This window comes from Helianthus annuus, chromosome 8, assembly GCF_002127325.2.
Source record: "Helianthus annuus cultivar XRQ/B chromosome 8, HanXRQr2.0-SUNRISE, whole genome shotgun sequence".
NCBI lineage: Eukaryota > Viridiplantae > Streptophyta > Magnoliopsida > Asterales > Asteraceae > Helianthus > Helianthus annuus.
This window is the reverse complement of record NC_035440.2, coordinates 18495419-18515979: the sequence shown is the minus strand read 5'-3', so window position 1 is coordinate 18515979 and position 20561 is coordinate 18495419. Positions and strand designations below refer to the sequence as shown.

At 37.3% G+C, this 20561-nt stretch overlaps 3 protein-coding genes across 6 annotated transcripts; 2 read left to right on the top strand and 1 right to left on the bottom strand.

The window, feature by feature from the left end:
* The first annotated feature begins 6042 nt into the window (after positions 1–6042).
* Positions 6043–11794, top strand: LOC110872269 (U-box domain-containing protein 44). 2 transcript variants are annotated; one of them, XM_022121043.2, is made up of 4 exons: positions 6043–6175; positions 7570–8139; positions 8759–9068; positions 9937–11794. In XM_022121043.2, the coding sequence occupies exons 2-4, from the start codon at positions 7585–7587 to the stop codon at positions 11505–11507; spliced, it is 2436 nt and encodes an 811-aa protein (XP_021976735.1). In that variant the 5' UTR covers positions 6043–6175; positions 7570–7584; the 3' UTR covers positions 11508–11794. The 2 variants fall into 2 exon arrangements, with proteins under 2 accessions (XP_021976735.1, XP_035832376.1); XM_035976483.1 differs by lacking the exon at positions 6043–6175 and adding an exon at positions 7178–7416.
* A 1283-nt stretch (positions 11795–13077) lies between these two features.
* On the top strand, positions 13078–16740 carry LOC110872268 (protein canopy-1). Of its 2 annotated transcripts, none has more exons than XM_022121042.2 (9): positions 13078–13246; positions 14330–14356; positions 14883–14962; positions 15088–15160; positions 15292–15349; positions 15558–15609; positions 15713–15737; positions 16196–16290; positions 16495–16740. In XM_022121042.2, exons 1-9 carry the CDS (start codon positions 13136–13138, stop codon positions 16529–16531), a joined length of 558 nt encoding a protein of 185 aa, XP_021976734.1. In that variant the 5' UTR covers positions 13078–13135; the 3' UTR covers positions 16532–16740. The 2 variants fall into 2 exon arrangements, with proteins under 2 accessions (XP_021976734.1, XP_021976733.1); XM_022121041.2 differs by having other exon boundaries at positions 13079–13246; positions 16477–16740.
* A 455-nt stretch (positions 16741–17195) lies between these two features.
* LOC110872267 (probable protein phosphatase 2C 27) lies at positions 17196–19152 on the bottom strand. Of its 2 annotated transcripts, XM_022121038.2 has the most exons (5): positions 19050–19152; positions 18536–18936; positions 18238–18414; positions 17949–18154; positions 17238–17868 (listed from the first exon to the last, which is right to left on the bottom strand). In XM_022121038.2, exons 2-5 carry the CDS (start codon positions 18752–18754, stop codon positions 17307–17309), a joined length of 1164 nt encoding a protein of 387 aa, XP_021976730.1. In that variant the 5' UTR covers positions 18755–18936; positions 19050–19152; the 3' UTR covers positions 17238–17306. The 2 variants fall into 2 exon arrangements, with proteins under 2 accessions (XP_021976731.1, XP_021976730.1); XM_022121039.2 differs by lacking the exon at positions 19050–19152 and having other exon boundaries at positions 17196–17868; positions 18238–18356; positions 18536–18680.
* Positions 19153–20561: the final 1409 nt, after the last annotated feature.

The window sequence follows — 20561 nt, the reverse complement described above, 5'->3', positions numbered from 1 at the left end:
CCGTTAAAAAAACTTAACGGAGTTAAGCTTTTTTCCAAATTACAAACATATTTTTTAGGGCTTTTGATTAGAACGATGATACGAGTCCATTGATGTAAAACTTGCCTCGAAACGGTGCTCTAAACGATGAAAACGGCGCTTCAATTCGGGTGTTTAAATTTCCAATTAACCAAAATCAAGTCACTTGGAGCACCATTTCGAAGTAAGTTTTACATCAATGGACTCGTATCATCGTTCTGATCAAAAGCCCTAAAAAATCTGTTTGTAGTTTGGAAAAAAGCTTAACTCCGTTAAGTTTTTTAACGGGGGACCATTGTAGGAAAAATAGGTAAAAGGTGGGACTGGTGTGGGGAATATTCTGAGGTGGGATTATTAATGGCCAATAAGGTCTAGGTGGGATTATTACTGGCCAATTCCCCTCTAAAAAAAAATCAAAACTCGACTTGATTTATTCATATTTTATTCATTATGCAGCTGACCCACACGTGCATGTTGATCTATGCACTATAGTTTGTAGAGTTCGTTGTACCCTCCTGCATTTTCTCATTATGTTGCTTCTTTTTGTATATTCATTCGATTACGATACCATTTTGGTATCAGAGCAAGAAAAATTAAAACACCAAAGACTTTTGTCGTTGTTAAGCATGACCGACGATAAGCAAGAAAAGAACAAGAGGAGCATATGCCATTGATGTGAACTTTCCTTACTACATCCATGCATCAAATTATCCCAAAAAATGAAAGTTAATGACGTCCTAACAGACAGGATCTACAAAGATTGGGCACAAGAAATGACGAATTTCCTATTCACTAAGACCAAAATGGGTTTTACCAATGGCTCAATCGGTAACCCCGAAAAGACTGACCCAACCTTCATGGCGTGGATGAGATGGGAAACAATGATTACAGGCTGGTTAACGACGACGATGGAGAAGGAGATTAGGAGCAGTGCCAAGTATGCAAGCACATCAGCTGAAATCTGGTATGACCTTGAAGAAAGCTTCGGGAAATAAAGTGCCCCCAGGGCATACGAACTAAAGCAATCGTTGTATACAACTCAGCAAGACAGAGCATTGGTGTCAACTTACTACAACAAAATGCGAGGGTTATGGGATGAGATACAATAAGTTCTCTTCATGCCTCCATGTATTTGTGATGGTTGTGATTGTGGAGTTAGAAAGAAGATGATGGAACAAACAGAAAAAAGAAAGGCTATACGAGTTCTTGATAAGTCTTGATACATATTTTTTGGTCATCAAAACCCATATACTTGCCATGAAACCAACCCCATCTTTAGGAACAACCTACCATTTGATGGCGGGAGATGAGTAATAAAAGGTCATCTTAATTGGGAAGAAATCAAGTATTGATGCAACAACTTTTCAAGCTTTCTTCAAGGGAGGCCGAGACTACAATACAACACAAAATAAAGGATGGAAGCGAGCAAATGGGTGATAAAATTGAATGATGTAGCTTCTGCAGGAAAAATGGTCACAACAAAGACAAATGCTTTACAAGGATCGGCATCCCGAGTGGTGGCCAGGAAAGGGAAAGAATAGAGGGTGTGGAGGTTGTACCAAGTCCGATCCCCAGTATAACCGATGAATAATACCAGATGTTTCTGAAAAACTTTGCATCAGACGACGAAGCGTCCAACAATCATACCCCAACAGTAGGAAACATGGCAGGTAAACTGATCATTAAATTCAACTGGTTGGTGGACTCGGGTGCGACTAAGCATATAACCCACCAAATTATAGCACTTAAGGATCTAAACAACAACATGAATGAGGTTCCGGTCACCATTCCGGATGGTGATGTAATTCTAGTCAAGGGTAAACGAGATGTTATTCTACTAGGAGGAACTAAAATAAACGGAGTTCTACATGATCCTGATTTTTATTGCAACATATTGTATGTACGACATTTAAAAAAAATCTTTAATGTGCTATAACATTTTCCCTATTTTTTGTGATGCAGGGCTTGGTATCAAGGAACTTGGAGCGGGAAGGTGTGAAGATGGACACTGCCGAATGGGGGAATTAAAACAAGGAAGAAATATTATGATGGCTATCGTGGATTTATGGCACAAGCGACCAGGTCACGCTTCAAATAAGAAACTTTGTCACCTTGGTTTTCTTAAAAATGTACCTCGAAAGCTAAACAAACTAGGATTCCATTCCTGGTTAATTTTATTAAAACAAAGGAACCTTTTGATTTGATACATTTGGATATATGGGGTAAATATATATTAAACACCTTCTCGAACTCAAGCACGTTATTTTCTAACTATTGTGGACAACTATCGTAGAGCGGTATGGGTTTACTTGTTAAAACACAAATATGAGGCCAGTCAGTAACTATTTGATAAGATTTCACAAGATAGTAAAAACTCAGTTTGGGAAGGCAATAAAAAGAATATAATACGATAACAGGGGGAATTCACGATTAGGTCTAATCTCTTGACCAGGTTTTACATTGAGGAAGGAATGTTATTGGAAACTACTTATCCACACATTGCTCAACAAATGGAGTGGTGGAGAGTATACACCGACATCTCCTAAAGACGACTCGTGTGTTGAGTTTTGAAGCAAAAGTTCCCATAATATTGTGGGGAGAATGCATCTTGACAACAACATATATCATAAATAGACTTCTATTAGAAGTCATAGAGAATAAACCCTATATGAACTAATCCTTAATCAAGAACCGATTTATGATCACATGAAAGTTTTTCATTTACTATTGGAACACAGACATGAAAGATGATAAATTTGAGGCTCGAGGAAAACCCGGTGTGTTCTTGGGTTATCCTCAAGGGACGAAGGGGTATATGATATATGATTTAGAGGAACGAAAAATGGTGAAATCTAGGGATGTGACATTTGTTGAGACCATCTGTCTTTTCTTCTATTCCAAGCCCATTTATAGGAAAGAGGAGGAAGAAATTTTTAACTACCCTTTTGATGAAGGAGATGAACCAAAAAAAAAAAAAAAAAAAAAACAGGAGGCATGGAGATATGGGAGAAGTGAACGAGCAAGAGGAGGATGGAATTGTAAATGGTTTAGAAAGTAATGTTAAGGGTGGTGAAATTCCAAGACAAGAAAATTACACTGTTGAAAATTCATCAAGAACACATGGGGTTGAAAATTCATCAACTACACATGGGGGGCCACAAACCTTTGCTGAGATGAAGTAAATGACATCACATTTGAGATTGATCCTCTTGAAACAATGGAATACCAAACAGAAGAAATAAGAGAAAAAAGGGGTCATTTGGATGACAATGAGGTAAAATTTCCCCTGTCGGTTGATCTCATATGACTCCCATCTAACCAAGTTCCTCAACGGTACACTCCTTAGATCACTATATTTCTTATGATAATTTTTCTGATAATCACAAAGTTTTTCTAACGATCATTACTTGATGAGCAAAAACTTTTTGTACAAGCATCACAGGATCAAAGATGGCGAGACGCCATGAAAGCGGAAATAAAAGCACTAGAAGAAAATAAAATGTAGACTCTTGAAAAACTCCCTAAATGGGAAGAAAGCCATCGAATTAAAGTGGGTATACAAGATTAAATATAATCCAAATATGGAAATCGAAAGGTACAAGGCACACTTGGTGGCTAAAGGATACACACAAATGGAAGGATTTGATTTTCACAACACTTACACACTGGTCGCAAAACTTATCACAGTAAGGACCTTGCTGTTGCAACAAAGAAAAATTGGGTTATCAACCAACTTAATGTTAACAACACTTTTTTACATAGCGGTCTTGAGGAAAAGGTATACATGAAGATTCCCTAAGGTTTTTCAAAGTAAGGAGAAACAAGAGTATGTAGGCTGCGAAAATCATTGTACAGCCTAAAGCAAGCATCACACAACTGGTAACCAAAAGTTTCCAAAGTTTTACTTGACTTAGGCTACAAACAATCAATAGCAGACCACTCGCTATTCATATTCAAGAAAGAAGGAACCTTTGTAGCAGCCTTAATCTATGTAGGTAATGTAACTGTTGTGGGAAATGATCAAGGCAAGATACATGAAAAGAAATAGGTTCTTGAAAACAAGTTTAGTCTCAAGGATCTTGGAGTTTTAAAATACTTCTTGGGTATTGAGGTGGCTCGAATGGGGGAGCGATTAGTACTGAGTCAAAGGAAATACGTGTTAGAGATTATCAAGGATTGCGGTTTAAAGGGTTGTCGTCCGAGTATGTTCCCTATGTTACAAAACATGAAACTAGGCAAACCCACATGGAGCGACAAGACCGGACATCGCCTATTCCATCAATGTACTAAGCCAGTTTGTTGTTGATCCTAGGCAAACCCACATGGAGGCAGTAACAAGAGTTCTTCGATATCTAAAGACGACACAGAGACAAGGGATCCTTATACCGAAAGATTGAGGTATGAGCCTTACCACGTATTGCGACTTTGAATGGTTAGGATGTCCATGTGACAACCGGTAAATCCGAGACATTATCTGTACATCTAATTAATCATGTTTTGCGCTAGTTAAGTGCATTAGACTTAATTATTGATTAATTGAGGCCAATAAGTCTATCAAAGTCTGGGTAAATGGATGTGAGTGTATTTGATAACCATTAGATATAATTTTAATGACCATCGGATTTTAAGTTCTAATATTTCGGCCACTTCTATTTAGATGTTTAAGTTTTATATGTATTTGAAAAAAAAAACTTCTATATTATAGGACAGGTGGGTATGGTTTTTATATCTCGCCGAGGGCCCATTTTTAACACTTTTGGAGACAGCCTGTAGTGTATACAAGGCGTATGAGTCATGTAGACCATATGACAAAGAAAAAAGGCTATACGGGCCATATATGATTATCAATGGTCACATCAGCCATTCTTGGTGAAAACATTAATACATTATACAAGCATATGATTTAGCCCTCATACGATCCCAACACCATTTTTCATCTTGTCATACAACCCATATGACTATTTTCGCTATCTTATATGACTCACATGATCACTTTTACTATGTCATACAACTCACATGATCATTTTCAACATGTTATACGACTCATACAACCATTTTCATAATATCATATAAATCACATGGCTCATTTATGAAATCTTGTAATGTATCGTTCTTGTTTCTTTTAACTATCTCCTTTTATAATTAAATAATTCACAAGTTGAATGTAATTTTCTTGACTATCTTTGCATCCTAACTCTATATATATTACATCTCTGAAATTTTAAAACTCCATAATTTTCTTTTTAAATATATTGGATGAAAATTATTGACAAGAAAATTATCGAGTTTTAAAACTTAACTTTTGGATGAAAAAGACAAAAAAAATCTTAAATCTTACAGACGATTTTGGCAAAAATATTAGACGCTTAGATGAAAATGGCAAAAAAATCTCAAAAGTGAATAATAATCTGGTACAAAAAGATTGTTTTAGATGAAAATAACAAATATACCTAAACCTCAGGATGATTTTGACATTTTACTCATTATAAAATATCTTTTCTAAGACCATGCGTAGTGGTAAGGGTGAATAATGCCTCCACACTTGGGCGTTTTCCGTCATGTGGCAGTCCAGTCAGCAAGGGGCATTATTGGGCGTTTTTCTAAAATGGGTATAGTGGGGATGTGAGTATTATCTTAAAATGGGTGTAAAGAATTAAATAAAAAACAAACTAACCAAAAAAGAGGATTGCCCAAGAAAAAGAGGATACATCTGATTGGCCAACCAATTTGCTATTTAGCGTGATTCAAAGCACGCCTAGAGGGCATTTTTGCTAAATCACGCTCAATCACACCATGAGGGGTGTGGGGAAGCGTTTTGGGCGTGTTTGAAGGAGAATCACGCGAGATCACATGTGACTACGCATGGTTTAAACGATAATGAAGATGTTTCCGAGTTGAGTCAACGTTGCAAACTCCAAAAGTGTGTCACCTCCCTTTCATGGTCAAATACGACACCTACCATCTTTCTCTCTCTAAAACTTTGACAATTGAGAAACTTTCGCTTTTGACTTTTGAGTTTCTCAACATACATTACATACATTCATTGTTCATACCCCCTCTTCCTCTTCATTTCTTTCTTTCTGGTGCTCTCAAACTCTCGCTCATCAATAAATGCTACAATACCTTGCAGAATTCAATTAAGTAGCAATTATTCAAGGTAATTTTGCTTCATTTCCTCTGAATTATGTTCATTCTGTGATTATGATTTTCAAGTAATTAGTGCATTGACTATTGCTGATGGAAGTTATAATAGTACCGCATAGATGATCCTTTGTCATATGTTAGTATAAGGAAATGATTTGGTGATCTTCAGAGTTGTGTTATGTTTGTATCCATGTTTATTGTTGTCACATAGTGCAACATGAAGGAACTCGTTAGAAGGTGTCCCGAGCTATGCCTTAAAAAGCGCGCCTCACGGTGATCCTTGAAGTGATCGCCGATCGGGGTACATGAGGCGCACTCTTGTACTTTTTACGCTTCTTTAGGCACCGGAAACAACCTCTCTATTCCTAGAGTAGAGGTCAGGATATCTACATTTTACCCTCCTCGGACCCTATCTTAGCAATGCTATTCGTGGGATTTATTAAATTATATGGGTTATATGTATATTAGCTGACCCGGAGGAGGGGAAGAGTGGGACTGCCCAGGGCCCGAATTATGTTAATTTATATATTTCAAGGTTTTGGGTGTATTTTTCTTTTATAAAACAAATATGTTTATGGACTCATTTTTCTACTTTTGGGGATTCGCGGGGACGGCCTGATTATTAAAATAGAGGTTTTACTATCTAAATTTTGTGTGTTCAAGCATTAACATTGATACATTGTAGTAAATATCATCTAAAACTAAATTATAAATATTATATAAATACCTAGCGCCTCATGGATGGTCAATGGCAGGGGCGGAACCAGAGGGGGGTCAAGAGGGTCCGTTGACCCTCCGATCACGGCAACTTTTTGAATTTTTATTTATAAATTCTGAGTTTTTGAAGAACAAACTTAGAGATGGACCCCCTAATTTGAACCAGTATAGAATATAAGCTTATGATGACCCCCTAACTAAATCGTTCTGGTTCCGCCACTGGTCAATGGACGTGATGCGTAGGCCTTTGTCTCTTGCCTCGGCTCCAGGGATCCTATCGCCTAAATGTGCCTCGCACTTTTTAGAACAAAGGTATCGAGGTCACACCCTTGGACACCCTCTGATGGTCAAATCAGTACCAAGGCCATAATAACTATATATCAATGTATATGTTATGTACATATGTATATGCGGTTAGAGAGAGGATAGTAGATACCATGCTAAAGATGGAGGGAAGGAAGTTCTTTTGAGGGGAGGGTTATGTGGGCCCGGATCCCAAATGGGCCTAAGCTCAGGCTTTAAGCCCGATCCAGACAGGTCATCAACTACAGTTGTAGTTTGCAAGTTACAAAATTTGATTGTTGATTCATTTTCAGCTGAAACATTAGGAAATCAGTTTAATACCCCTCTTTCTTTGCGTCTTTAGCTTCATATTCTGATATTCTACAGAATTTGATTGTTTTTTTACAGGTTGCGCGCGTTATAATGGCCGGGAACTGGGATGAAAGTCATGAAATCGGTAGCCAATCAGATGACAGCTTTCAATATGAAAAACTACACATAGAGCCTATTTACGATGCGTTCATATGCCCTCTTTCAAAACAAGTAATGACAGACCCTGTAACGATCGAAAACGGGCAAACATTTGAACGTGCAGCCATTCAAAACTGGTTCAACGAATGTAAAGAAAGCAACAGGAAACTGGTTTGCCCTATGACATTAAAAGAACTAAAAACAACTGATATGAATCCAAGTATTGCTTTGAGGAACACAATTGAAGAATGGAGTGCTAGAAATGAAGCTGTTCAGTTTGACATGGCCCGGGTATCGTTGAATCTTAGTTGTCCTGAGACGGATATCTTGCGTGCTCTAAGATTCGTTCAACGTATTTGCCAACAAAGTGTTTCAAATAAGCATATTATTAGGAATTCTGAGCTGATTCCGATGATTGTTGATATGTTGAAGAGCAGTAGTCGTAGAGTCAGGTGTAGAACTTTGAAGACTCTTCGAGTTGTGGTGGAAGATGATGACGATAATAAGGTATTTAAACATCTATTCTTTTTTCACTTGCATATCAATCCAATACTCAACCTCTAAATAATTAGCGTCACAAATCTATCGAGAAATTTGCGGGTTTGATTTTAGTAATAACAGATCCGGGTCGACCCGCGAACATGGCGATTTAACTGGTTGGGTATTTTATGCCAATAGTTAAACGTTAAAAGCGAACTTGATATAAGGTTTTATAATTTACATGTAATTAGTATAATTTATATTTTTGGTTGTACATTTGTAATTTCAAAGTAATAATATTAAAAACTTTAAAAAGAAAAAAATCGGGTGGGTTAAATGGGTCATGTTCGTGTCAACCTGTGAATATTAGCGTCGTGGTCTCTGTTTTTTGTCTAACGCAAATTTTGTGTTCGTGTTGGGCTAGGCCCGCCAACTCGCGAACACGACCTGTTTAGCACACCATTATATAATTTATACATCATCATTTAGTTCTTATTGCATAAAAACGGCAGTTGGGTAGCCGTCTTTGTTTAACTTTAGTAAATTTTTGTTTAAGGTAACCTAATCAGGTCAATGGAAAGCCAACACGGTCAGACTTGCATGCAACATCGTCTTTTTAACTGATGATAGTTCTCTTTTCTTGCAGGAAATAATGGCTGAAGGGGATAACGTGCGCACAGTAGTCAAATTCTTGTCTCATGAAAAGTCAAAAGAGAGAGAAGATGCTGTCTCCTTGCTCTTTGAGCTCTCAAAGTTGGAATCTTTATGTGATAAAATCGGATCTGTTAATGGTGCAATTCTCATGTTAGTTGGAATGACAAGTAGTAAATCTGAAAATCTGTTGACAGTTGAGATGGCAGATAAAACTTTGGAAAATTTGGAGAAGAATGAGAATAATGTGAGGCAAATGGCTGAAAATGGCAGATTGCAGCCTCTTTTGACACTTATACTTGAAGGTATTTGCATCGAGTTCTATACTTCAACTAGTTGCTAATTTGTTATATTTTGAGGTGGCCACTTGGACCCGTTTGTGAACAAACGGGTCAACCCTAGTCTAAGTTGTTACAACTGATGCAGAGCGGAAGCAGAAAGAAACAAAGAAAATAGTCTTATATAATATTGAATGCACAGACTATTGCATCAAGCTAATTGACTTGCTACATAAATGCGTAAATTACTCAAATCAAAGATTCATGTGTTTTTTATTATATAAAAGGAACCATACCAAAACTCATAAAATTGGGAAAAACCGTTGAATTCAAAATCGGGGCCCTAGGGTTGGGCCTGTCGTTTGATCGGGCCCGTTTGAAACGTTTCTGTCTAGTATATATGGGGCTTGTAAATCTAAACAGAGCGAATGTCATGCCTGTTTTAAGTTGGGCTTTTTCTAGCCCATTTGTCCACACGGATGGTCCATGTGGTTAACCAAAATTTTGGATTTAGTCCCTAGTTTTCTTAAAGTACACGGATCGTCCCTGTGGTTTGCACTTTGTAATGCATTTAGTTCTCAACTTTTGCCAAAAGTGCATGGATGGTCCCGGCGGTATGTACTTTATAACGCACTTTGTCACAAAAACGTTGGGGACTAAATGCGTTACAAAGTGCAAACCACAGGGACTATCTGTGTACTTTTGGCAAAACTTGGGGACTAAATACGTTATAAAGTGCAAACCACAGGGACCATCCATGTACTTACTCTTATCCAATTGCTTCTAGTATGAGTCTGTCATCTTTTGGAGACAAATTATGAGATTATGCTTGTATTTGATAAGTGTCAAACTAGACCTCTAATGCACAAAATTTTAACCACTTGGATGCTTGCAGGTTCTCCAGAAACCAAACTATCCATGGCTTCATACCTCGGCGAGCTGGCTCTAAGCAACGATGTAAAAGTCTTGGTGGCTCGAACCGTTGGTTCATCATTAATCAACCTCATGAAAAGTGGTAACATGGAGTCTCGAGAAGCGGCTCTAAAAGCCCTGAACCAAGTCTCATCATGTGACCCAAGTGCCAAAATATTGGTTGATGAAGGTATACTTTCACCGCTAGTCCAACACCTTTTTTCGGGCCAGAACCAGCTCCCAATGCGACTCAAAGAAATCTCCGCTACGATACTCGCAAACATTGTAACCTCGGATTGCGAATTTGACTCGATCCCCGTGGGCCCCAACAACCAGACCTTTGTGTCGGAATACATAATACATAACCTACTCCATTTGATCAGTAACACCGGGCCCGCAATCGAAGGCAAACTGTTACAAGTCCTTGTTGGGCTCACCAGCTCTCCGGCTACATTGACCGGTGTCGTGTCTGCTATCAAAAGCTCAGGTGCTATTAACGGGCTAGTGCAGTTCGTTGAAGCCCCACAGCAAGATCTCCGTTTGGCTTCGATTAAACTTCTACAAAATCTTTCACCAAACATGGGTCAAGAACTGGCCAGTTCGTTACGTGGGACTGCGGGCCAGCTCAGCGGGTTAATAAAAGTAATTGCGGAAAACATTGCAAGTACAGAAGAACAAGCGGCAGCAGTTGGGATCCTAGCAGATCTCCCCGAAGAAGATATAGGCCTAACACGTCAACTGCTCGATGAAGGTGCGTTCGAAATGATGATTTCGAGAATCAGAATGATTCGACAAGGAGAACCAAGAAGAAGCCGGTTTGTAACACCGTATTTAGAAGGGCTTGTCGGGGTACTTTCAAGGATTACATTTGTGTTACCCAACGAGCCGAAAGCCGTCTCTTTGTGTCGGGATCATGATCTTACGGGGTTATTCACCGAACTCCTTCAACAAAGCGGGCTCGATAAAGTGCAGATGGTCTCGGCTTATGCTTTGGAGAATCTATCTCAAGAATCCAAAAACCTGACCAAACTTCCGGAGATCCCTGAACCGGGGTTCTGTGGGTCGATCTTTCCTTGTTTTAGTACACAACCGGTGATGACGGGTTTATGTCGGGTTCATCGTGGCTCGTGTTCACAAAGGGATACTTTTTGTTTGTTAGAAGGACCGGCATTACCGAGACTGGTGGCTCTTTTAGATCATGCAGATGTGAAGGTGGTTGAAGCGTCTTTAGCTGCATTGTCAACTTTATTAGACGACGGTGTGAATATAGAAGGAGGGGTGGCGGTTTTATGCGAGGTGGAAGGGATTAAACCGGTTCTTGATGTTTTACTCGAGAAACAAACTGAGAATTTAGGAAGGCGAGCGGTTTGGGTGGTGGAAAGACTTTTAAGGACGGATGATATTGCCTATGAGGTGTCGGGTGATCCTAACGTTAGCACTGCACTCGTGGATGCATTCCACAATGGTGACTATAGTACACGTCAGATTGCGGAACGTGCCCTGAGACACATTGATAAGATTCCTAACTTCTCAGAAATCTTTCCCAACGCGTAATCACACGGTCCTTGGGGGGTTTATTGTACAATAAGAGGTTTTTGTATCATATTGTTTTCGTTACACTATGTGTGATGAAAATTTTACTCAAACATCAGCTCGTAAATGACGATGATTCAAGAGCAATTAAGAATGATGATAGGAAGAAAATGATAATGATTTAAGAGCCGTTTTGGTAGTTTATTTTGCATTTATAGTGTATATAGATGTGTATTATGTATAATAGATTTTGTAAGCATTTAAATGAACTGTGTAAGTTATAGTAATGTAAAGTTAATGAATTGGTATATGTTTTGTAACAGTATTTAGTTGCAGTGCTAGGTGATGGTGAGAATGTCGTCGTAGAGTCTGCAAAAGAAAGAACATCGTTAGCTTCATCAGGGGTTATCGTGACCTGATTGTGATGTGCGAGCAAGTATTTGATGTTTGTAGAGATGAAAGAGCAAGTGACACATCAAAATAAATACTTTTTACGGAGTACTTACATGTGGGTTTGTAAAGAGGTTTTTATAGTCGGTAATTGACATTAATGGCGTTTACTCTTCATACCTTATATGATATGTCCTTTATTTTGTCAATAATGATACTATAGCAAGTACAAGACATAGTTATGTGCTACAAGTCAACGTAAAACTTTGCTCGTGTTATCATGTAGCATTTAATACTCTCATGTGTTACTGTTGCACTTGCCCTGCATTTTGACTACGGACATCTTAATTTTTAGTCGATCAAAAATGGTTCATGGTTCAGATTTTGCAAGGTGTTCAATTGTCCATATATCATGATGGACCAGTCATTGAGGTAACGTTCGAACGAGTTTACCATATAATTTTATCCAATCACCGCACATATGCGTCATCCATAACCTCTTCACTTCCTCAGTTCCTTCACATATCTCCACATATCCTAAGTCTTCTAAATGCTAGAGATGGTTTCCAAAATCATTTATGATAGATATATGACATGCATGTTAGGGTGTAAGGGGTGCTCACCTAATAGGTGAGTCCCCTCTCTTACGCCCAACCAATACTCGTGTGCCACGTCAACTCCCCTCTTAAACTCCCCTAACACCCCAATTTGATGGCGGCACTCCCCTCTTAGGGGACTTGGTTTTTTATTAAAAAAAAAAAAAAACAACAACAATTTGATTGGTGGAAAAAATGGACCCCACACCCTCTCTCTTCAATCTTCATCGGTGAACAACACACGATTTCACTCCCCTAATTGCCTCACCTAAGGGATGGCGGCGGTGTTCCCCTTAGGTGAATGGGGTCACCGATTTCACTCACCGCTTACGCCCCTTACACCCTTATACTTTAATCTTTTACAAACCCAAATCATATTCTTTAGATGATAGACGAGGTATATTTCACAAGAGTCAATACTCAAGGGGACAGTTCTGAAATTCTCATTATCAACGAGGGGCAAATAGATAATTTCTAGAATTAATCCGACGTGTTCAGGCCCTACCGCCCTACGCCAGGTGTCTCTTTCCAATTGGTCGAAACACTCGTCTTCCACGTAGCAAAAATCTCCGGTCAGCGGTCAGTTTTTTAAATCTCAGTTCAACGAATAACCGACGGAGTGCGTGTTTGTGTGTAGGTTTTCGCCGGAGAGAAGAGTAGAAGATGGCGGTTGCGGTGGCGTTGCGACGCTTGATCTTCGTGACGACAATATTCGTCGCTTTATCGTTAGCTCATTCAATTCATGACAAATGCAGAGCTTGCAATGCCGTAGCTGTGAGTAATCGATTCGTTGTTCCGTTTTTGAAATTTCCGATCTGTTGTTGTGTTGTAGATCTAGTTCTTGCTTTTTGATGTGTGCGTGTTGAATGTTGATATATCTGGCTTTTTTATTGTATGATTGGAGAAAGTTTATTTGATTTTGTGGTTAGGTTAAAGGTTTTAGGTATAGGAAATTGACGAATTGATATGAATACATATAGGCAATTGAACATAATATAACAAATTATACAAAGTTTTGTGAAGTAAAAGGTAATTAACTTTTAATTCCTCAATTTTAGGTAAAAATAGTATGTGTTACCATTGGATTGATCCTTTTTTTTTGTGGTGAATTGAGTGATGTGAGCTATGATACAGACTTTAAACTGACTGGTTAGTGAGTTTTTAGCTGAAGATTGATGGAGATGTGTTCTGGTTGGAATTAAAGTTAGCTTTCATGATTTGTTTTGTTAAAATAAAGCTTATTACAGGTGATATAATGTACGTTTAAGGCGTCTTCTACCTAGGGCTGTCCAAAAAACTCGTGGCTTGGAGCTTGCTTGGATTTAGCTCGGATTATTTTACTTTTAATGTATTTTTTTTATATACTTTATAATATATTACAAAAAACTGATTATTATTTACATGTATTGATGAGTGTAATTGTATATCTATGGCATGTTTGAAGGTGGATTACCATGCTAATAAACTTATATTGTATTTCGTTGAAATTTGAAACTTATTTTGTGTTGTTGAACTTGATTTTCGCTTGTAATGTATTAGGTTGAACTCCTTTTGGATATGCTCTTTTAAACTATCGGATAATATTTTAGACTATTGAACTTTGAGAGCTATGTATTAATTTTTCTTTTTGAATTCGAGCCAAACCAAGCCAAGCCCGAGTTTAGATTTGCAGCTCGGTTTTAAATCCGAGCCGAGCCGGCTCAGTTTATAATCGAGCCAAGCCCGGCTCGGCTCGGCTCATGAACAGCCATACTTTTCTACTTGCTGATTAAATTATTTTTGTGGAAAATATTGGCATTTATGGACTGAAAGTTGAATTTAATATTTTGAATTGGTCAACTGGTTTACATTTTGTAGGAGGAGCTGGAACTTGAACTGATGAAGGTACACCTTTCTGCTTTCTTCCAAATGCATTGTTTTTCCTATCCTGAGAAGTGTTTTACTTTTACAATCTTGCTTCCAAAATCGCTTCCAAAAGAAATGAGAAAAATGAGAGTGGTGATGTAGAAGAAAAGATAATGATTTGGAACTATAAATGGGATTCTCATGTTAATTGGGTCACAGTAGAATAAATATAATTTACCTTGCACCTTGTGGTGGAAATAGAATTCCTTGGCCAGTGTTCAACATAAGTTCTAGTCTCTACCGGCTACACTATGTTTTTCTTTAAAAACCCCTTAGAGGTTTATAACATTGATGAATTCCGACGGACGGATGTCTTAACTTGCATAAGAGGATTATTACTGCTCACTTTATACTGATTTCTCAACTTACAATGGTTTTCATTTTCCTGTCCCAAAAAAGAAAGGAAGATGTTTTCATTTCTTGAACTGTTCTATATGAAAGTGTCAACCCTTTTATCCTATGTTTCTTTTCTATTTTTATTAATTTGTAATTTATCTTGTTCCAGGAGAAACCAAAAAACCATCTGGATATGAGACATCGATTGGACTCCAAAGGTCAACGTCAAGGAAAAGTGATAGATTACAAGTAAAAATTCAAAAAATGATTACATCTCTTTATCGGATATTTTACCCTTTGCATTACCGGCTACAGCTATAAAGTTTTGCACAGATGACTCAAAATTTGTTTACTAACTAACTTTCATTAAACAGAGTCAGTGAACTGAGAGTGGTTGACCTCCTGGATGGGCTTTGCGATAAGATGCAAGACTACACTCTTCAGAAGGTGAATGCTTAAACATATTATATATAAAATATTAATAAATGCTTAAATGTATCATATATTTATTATTAATAAATGCTTGGACATGTAATATAATAATACTGATAATGGGTGCTTTGTGATCATTTATGCAGGTGGATTCAACTAAAAAAATATGGATGAAAGTGGATGATTGGGATAACATCACTAGCAGTATGTATTGGTGACAACTTCCTTCAGTAAGCTTGTCTTATACAGTTTACTTTAGCTTAACAGGACCAAATTTATATTTGTATCTAGTGACTAAACTAACATGATTACTTATGTACATGCTTTATTTATTTACACAAACGGCCTCTTGTTGTATAAGTTTTTCATTTCATTTTGCAAATAAGCAAGAATCTTTTCTTCTGATGTGTAGATAAGCAAGAGTCGCGTGCTTACTCAAAGGAGATATCATCTTATTGTGGAAGGTGAGATTAGAAATCAATTCACCATAAGAATTTTAGTCTTAGTATGCTGTTTATGTGGAAAAATATACCAACCTGACTACTTTGTTTTGTATATCTATTGCAGATTACTCGAGGAAACCGAAGATGAGGTGAGTCAATGCTTTATAGAATTTGTTTGTCCCTAAGGGTTCAATCCATTTACCGGATCGGCGGATCCCACCATTGAAATAGCGTGCCAATTTTGATTCATTTACTTATTGAGTCGATTCACAGGTTGCATCATCTCTAGTGGGTCAAAGACTCAAAATCAAAAGATTAGTCAGTCAACTGGATTGAATGATTCAAATAGGTTAAAAATATTCAAAAGTTTATTTATATGTATAAAACTTCTTGACTCATTTTACTCCATAAATTAAATTATTGTTGAACCAATTTAAAAGTTGTAATCATAATTTAACACCCTTTTTCTAAATAAATTTTGAACAAACGATGTTATGCGTCAATATTGCCAGACCGTATAAAAAATTTAGTCGACATGTCTTGACTTGAAACATAAGATTTTTTTATTCTTATGTGCTTACTCATTTGTTGCGGTATTTAACCACAGTTGGCAGACTTGATAAAGAAAGGATCGGTTAAAGTAGGAGAAGTGAGCAAAGTTTTATGTCACGACCTTAGCAAACACTGCAACTCGTCAACAAGGTAACTTTCGAATCTTTAGCTGTACGATTCTATAACAGACCTGGGTTCTTTTTGTTTGTGTTCAGTTTTACACTTTATAATTTTATTAATACAGTGTATTTGCGATTAGAGATAAAATATAAACCAAAATCAACCTACTGCATGATGACTTGAAATAGAATCTGATGTCTTAACGTTTGACTGCAGTCATGACCATGAGTCAAGTCATGATGAAGATGATGAAATTCATGGAGAACTTTGAGAACCTGTGATCATTGAACTGTAATGCGAACTGCTTGTGAGAGGCGAAACCAAAGAACACTTACGAATTCCAAGCCACAGTGTGTAAGCTTTGAATCCATAGTACGAGTTCAATATATGAACAATTTAGACCGAAAAGAGTTTTACATCTTTGTAATATTTGTGTTTCAGTTAGTTAATCTAATCCCTTAATCTAAATTTGGTGCTTAACACATGCCATGCCTCGAAAACATGGTCTAGGGGTGGCAATTTTACCCATAACACTGATGCAAACATGACAAAAATAATCACATTTATCTTAGATGATTAATAAACGAGTCCTGTTCAGGTTCACCTATTTAATTAAACGCCCATGTTCGGGTTGACCGCTTTAATAAAAAGATCATATTTGGGTTAACCTGTTTAGCCTAGATAATTAAATATATCGAATTGTCGACCCGCTAAGTAGTTTAAATAAACAACTCGACCTGCCAAACACATTTACCACTTGATTACTATCCGCCAAATCGTTACACATTTAAATAGATGGGTTAAACGGGTCGCGGGTCGCGTTTAGGTAACATGAATTTAAGTGTGTCTAGGTTAGGTTTGATGTTTTTGGCACGAATAGAAGTTTTAACAATTCAAACCTCCAATCGGAAACCTGTCAACTTACCAATCCGACATGATTGAGACCCTATTTGATATCACATTTTTCCCGAAACAAGTACACAAAGGTCGCTAATTTCCATCATATTTTCCTGAAACAAGTACATAAGCATTATAAACACAGATTTTTATAAATTACCATCTAAAATGCCCTTAAGAAAGTTTAAGCCTTCTGAAGAAATACCCCTCCTATGTCCGATTTGTGATTGAATCTCAATCCAAGGTGGTGGATCTGGAGAAAAACATATCACAATTACCGTCAAATTATCACACGTACTCCGTTTAAGTGCTTCACGAACGAGCTCTCTCGAGCATCTTTCCGGGTCGTTATGAATCATTAATTCTTTTCGGGCTATTGTCACAGCACATTGACTGCTCATGACATCCCACAGTCCATCACACCCCATTATAAGAAACTCATCATCTTCCATCAATAAAATTTCTTGCAACTCCGGCTCGGCACTTAACGGGCAAGCAGAGCCTTTCGGGCCTTTCATGTGCCAGTCTCCAAGAGCTCGGGCCACCGATAATTGACCATTTAAGTACCCGTCATAAATCACACCACCGAGCTGTTCAATTCTATGCCTCTCTGATAAACTATTAGGTTTGTGGTCGTTCGATAATTCTATTGCTTTGCCTCGTTTTCCTAAAACGGCCCGACAATCACCGGCATTTGCAACTACCATCATCCTGAACGGAAATAAAAAAAAAACATCGGGATTTATTTTTGTAAATATGCATGGGTAAATGAAAACAAGAAGCTCACCGACCTTCCAAATACAAGAGTGGTCAATGCAGTGGTTCCCGAAGATATATCAACAGAACTGTTTTCTGCAAATGCTTGATCGGCTTTTATGTATGCATTTCTTATCGCCTTCTTCAAGCAGCCCGGAAACTGCGGGTCCTCAATTATGAACTTCAATATGTTCTTTCTAACATACGATGCAGCATCGGTTCCACCATGCCCATCAAAAACCTGTTGGCGTCAAATCACAACCGTTGATATTTAAGGGCATATATATGTAATTAAAAATCACAACCATTGATTTATATGCATACCCCATAGAAAGCTCCAACGGGAGGTAAACCTTCTATCGTGTCTAAATGTTCTAGAAGATCGTCTATACATATATGTTCATCTTCCATGTATTCCTTCGGCCCTTTCTCCGCACAACTTCCTGATCGAATCATCATCGGCATATATTCAGATTCCCCAACAATCCCAAGGTCAAAGTCCTTACAAATTACTTAAAAAAGTCAACAAATGACAACATGAAAAAAAAAAAAAAAACTAAAAAACTTGACAACAAAATATCAAAGCTTTCAATCAAGTCTCAAATTTATATGATTTATATACCGGATTTGCAGGCGGCAGCAGCGTAGCAGTGCTCACGCTATGGCGAACAACCGACATATGTCTTGGCGGTTTTCCAACTTCCAGTTGATCCAACTGGTCTGAATTCTTTAATCTTTCTTCTTCCACCCCAGAAGTGATATTAATATTAATATTATTATTCTTAAAATCATCTTCTTCTACAATCACACATGATGGTGTAACACCAGTTCCACCAGCCATACTTTATTTTGGTACATAAAAAGTAACAAACTTGTGCCTAACAGTCCACCTTAAAATCATCAAAAACTAACTAACCATAGTAACAATAAAAATAATAATAAAAGCTTCAACTTTCTCTTTAAAAATTCATTGCAAGTCCAGTAATCTTCACAAAACCCTTGATCATGGCATAAATGATTAACCTAGATAGTGAAAGCAAAAATGAAATTTTTTGGTGAGATTGTCACATATAAGGACCTAAATCTATGACTATAATTGGGCAGAATAATAGATATGGTGAAGAGAAATTGCTCACAAGTTGATTCTGATGCTTTTGTGGGTTGCAAATGTCACCCAATTTTGGTAACCCTAAAAGAAAAGAAAGCACTACTTGAAATGGAAATCAATCAGAAAGAAAGGGTAAATTGCTAAAAGGTGTTTATTTATGAAAAGGACAGGTTACAATTAGACCCCCTAAACTTCATGGAGTATTTGTTTTAGTACCCCTCAAAGATGGTTTATTTGACTTTTAATGTATGGTTTAGTAACTTATGATGGATGGAAGTAGATCCATATTGAATGAATGTTTTCATTATTAAGTATAGTTAATGTGTGAGATTAAATATATTATTAATATAATATTTAATCTTTTAGCTATTATAATTATTTATATTATATAGATCAAAATATATTAATAACCTATTAATAATTAGTTGGTAATTGTTGATGGACCATATTACCCTTATTAACTAATTAGGTTTCCTCTTGGGTGTATATATAAGGAGATCATTAGAGAGTTTAAGTGTTAGACAATTACACAATTCACACAACCCTCATAACATCAAATCGGCTCTCTCTCCCAACCGATTTTTCCCTTGTTTCGGTTTCATCACCATCATAACTTTACACTATAAGGAGGAACCAGATCATCCTGACAATCATGTCGAACTCAATGGCTGCATCTCTGACTGGATATTCTGCTGGCCTGTCTGCTGTAACAGGTATGTAATTCATGTTTTCCATAATGTTTAAACAGAACTGATCAACATGTGGTATCAGAGCAGATGTTGATAAATCAGTTCTGTTTTCGTATCCATTATTCTGGGATCATAATCTGGAAAACAGAAAATTTTTAATCCTTAAAGATCTTGGCTGTTTTCGTTTTTTTATTTTGAGCCGAAATCATTGTTTGAGTAAAGGGTGGTTTATTATGTCACTCGAAATCATTATGGGTAAATTGATATCCGAAATCTGTTAATAAAAATCTTAAAATTCAGGTTTCGGATCCCAGAATTATATTTTAATTTTTTAGGGTTCATCATATTGTTCTAAGAAAACTCGAAAATTCATTAAGTTTTGGAATATAATTCGGATTAGTGGGTGTTTTTTACTATGTTGATCTTAATTTTATCTATTAAAGTTTCCGAAAACTGTTAAAGAGATAATCAGTTATTATTTTCGAAATCTTTTGATAATTTAGATCAGCAATAAAACAGGAAACACTATCCCACAATCCCTAAAATTTCGAGTTTTCAGTTATCATCACAAAACAGCTGTTAACAGGGATTTGAGACCATCAGACTGCGAATCGAGACCATCAGATCTCGACTCGAGACCACAAGGTCTCGACTCAAAATCATAAGGACTCTCAAATCTTTACAACTCGAGACAAGGGTCTCGACTCGAGACCATAAGGTCATAACTCGAGACCATAAGGTTGCGACTCGAGACCATAAAGCTACAACTCGAGACCAAGGTTGCGACTCGAGAACATAAGGTCATAACTCGAGACCATAAGGTTGCGACTCGAGACCATAAGGCTACAACT

Bases quoted from the DNA above. Each gene is read 5' to 3' on its own strand.
- LOC110872269 (XM_022121043.2), top strand. From the start codon at position 7,585: ATGGCCGGGAACTGGGATGAAAGTCATGAAATCGGTAGCCAATCAGAT. The intron at 8,140-8,758 runs GTATTTAAACAT...CTTTTCTTGCAG, and splicing joins AAGATGATGACGATAATAAG to GAAATAATGGCTGAAGGGGA. The intron at 9,069-9,936 runs GTATTTGCATCG...GGATGCTTGCAG, and splicing joins TTTGACACTTATACTTGAAG to GTTCTCCAGAAACCAAACTA.
- LOC110872267 (XM_022121038.2), bottom strand. From the start codon at position 18,754: ATGGCTGGTGGAACTGGTGTTACACCATCATGTGTGATTGTAGAAGAA. The intron at 18,415-18,535 runs GTATATAAATCA...GTAATTTGTAAG, and splicing joins TGCTGCCGCCTGCAAATCCG to GACTTTGACCTTGGGATTGT. The intron at 17,869-17,948 runs GTCGGTGAGCTT...ATTTCCGTTCAG, and splicing joins ACCACTCTTGTATTTGGAAG to GATGATGGTAGTTGCAAATG.
- LOC110872268 (XM_022121041.2), top strand. From the start codon at position 13,136: ATGGCGGTTGCGGTGGCGTTGCGACGCTTGATCTTCGTGACGACAATA. The intron at 14,357-14,882 runs GTACACCTTTCT...ATCTTGTTCCAG, and splicing joins TGGAACTTGAACTGATGAAG to GAGAAACCAAAAAACCATCT. The intron at 16,291-16,476 runs GTAACTTTCGAA...GTTTGACTGCAG, and splicing joins CACTGCAACTCGTCAACAAG to TCATGACCATGAGTCAAGTC.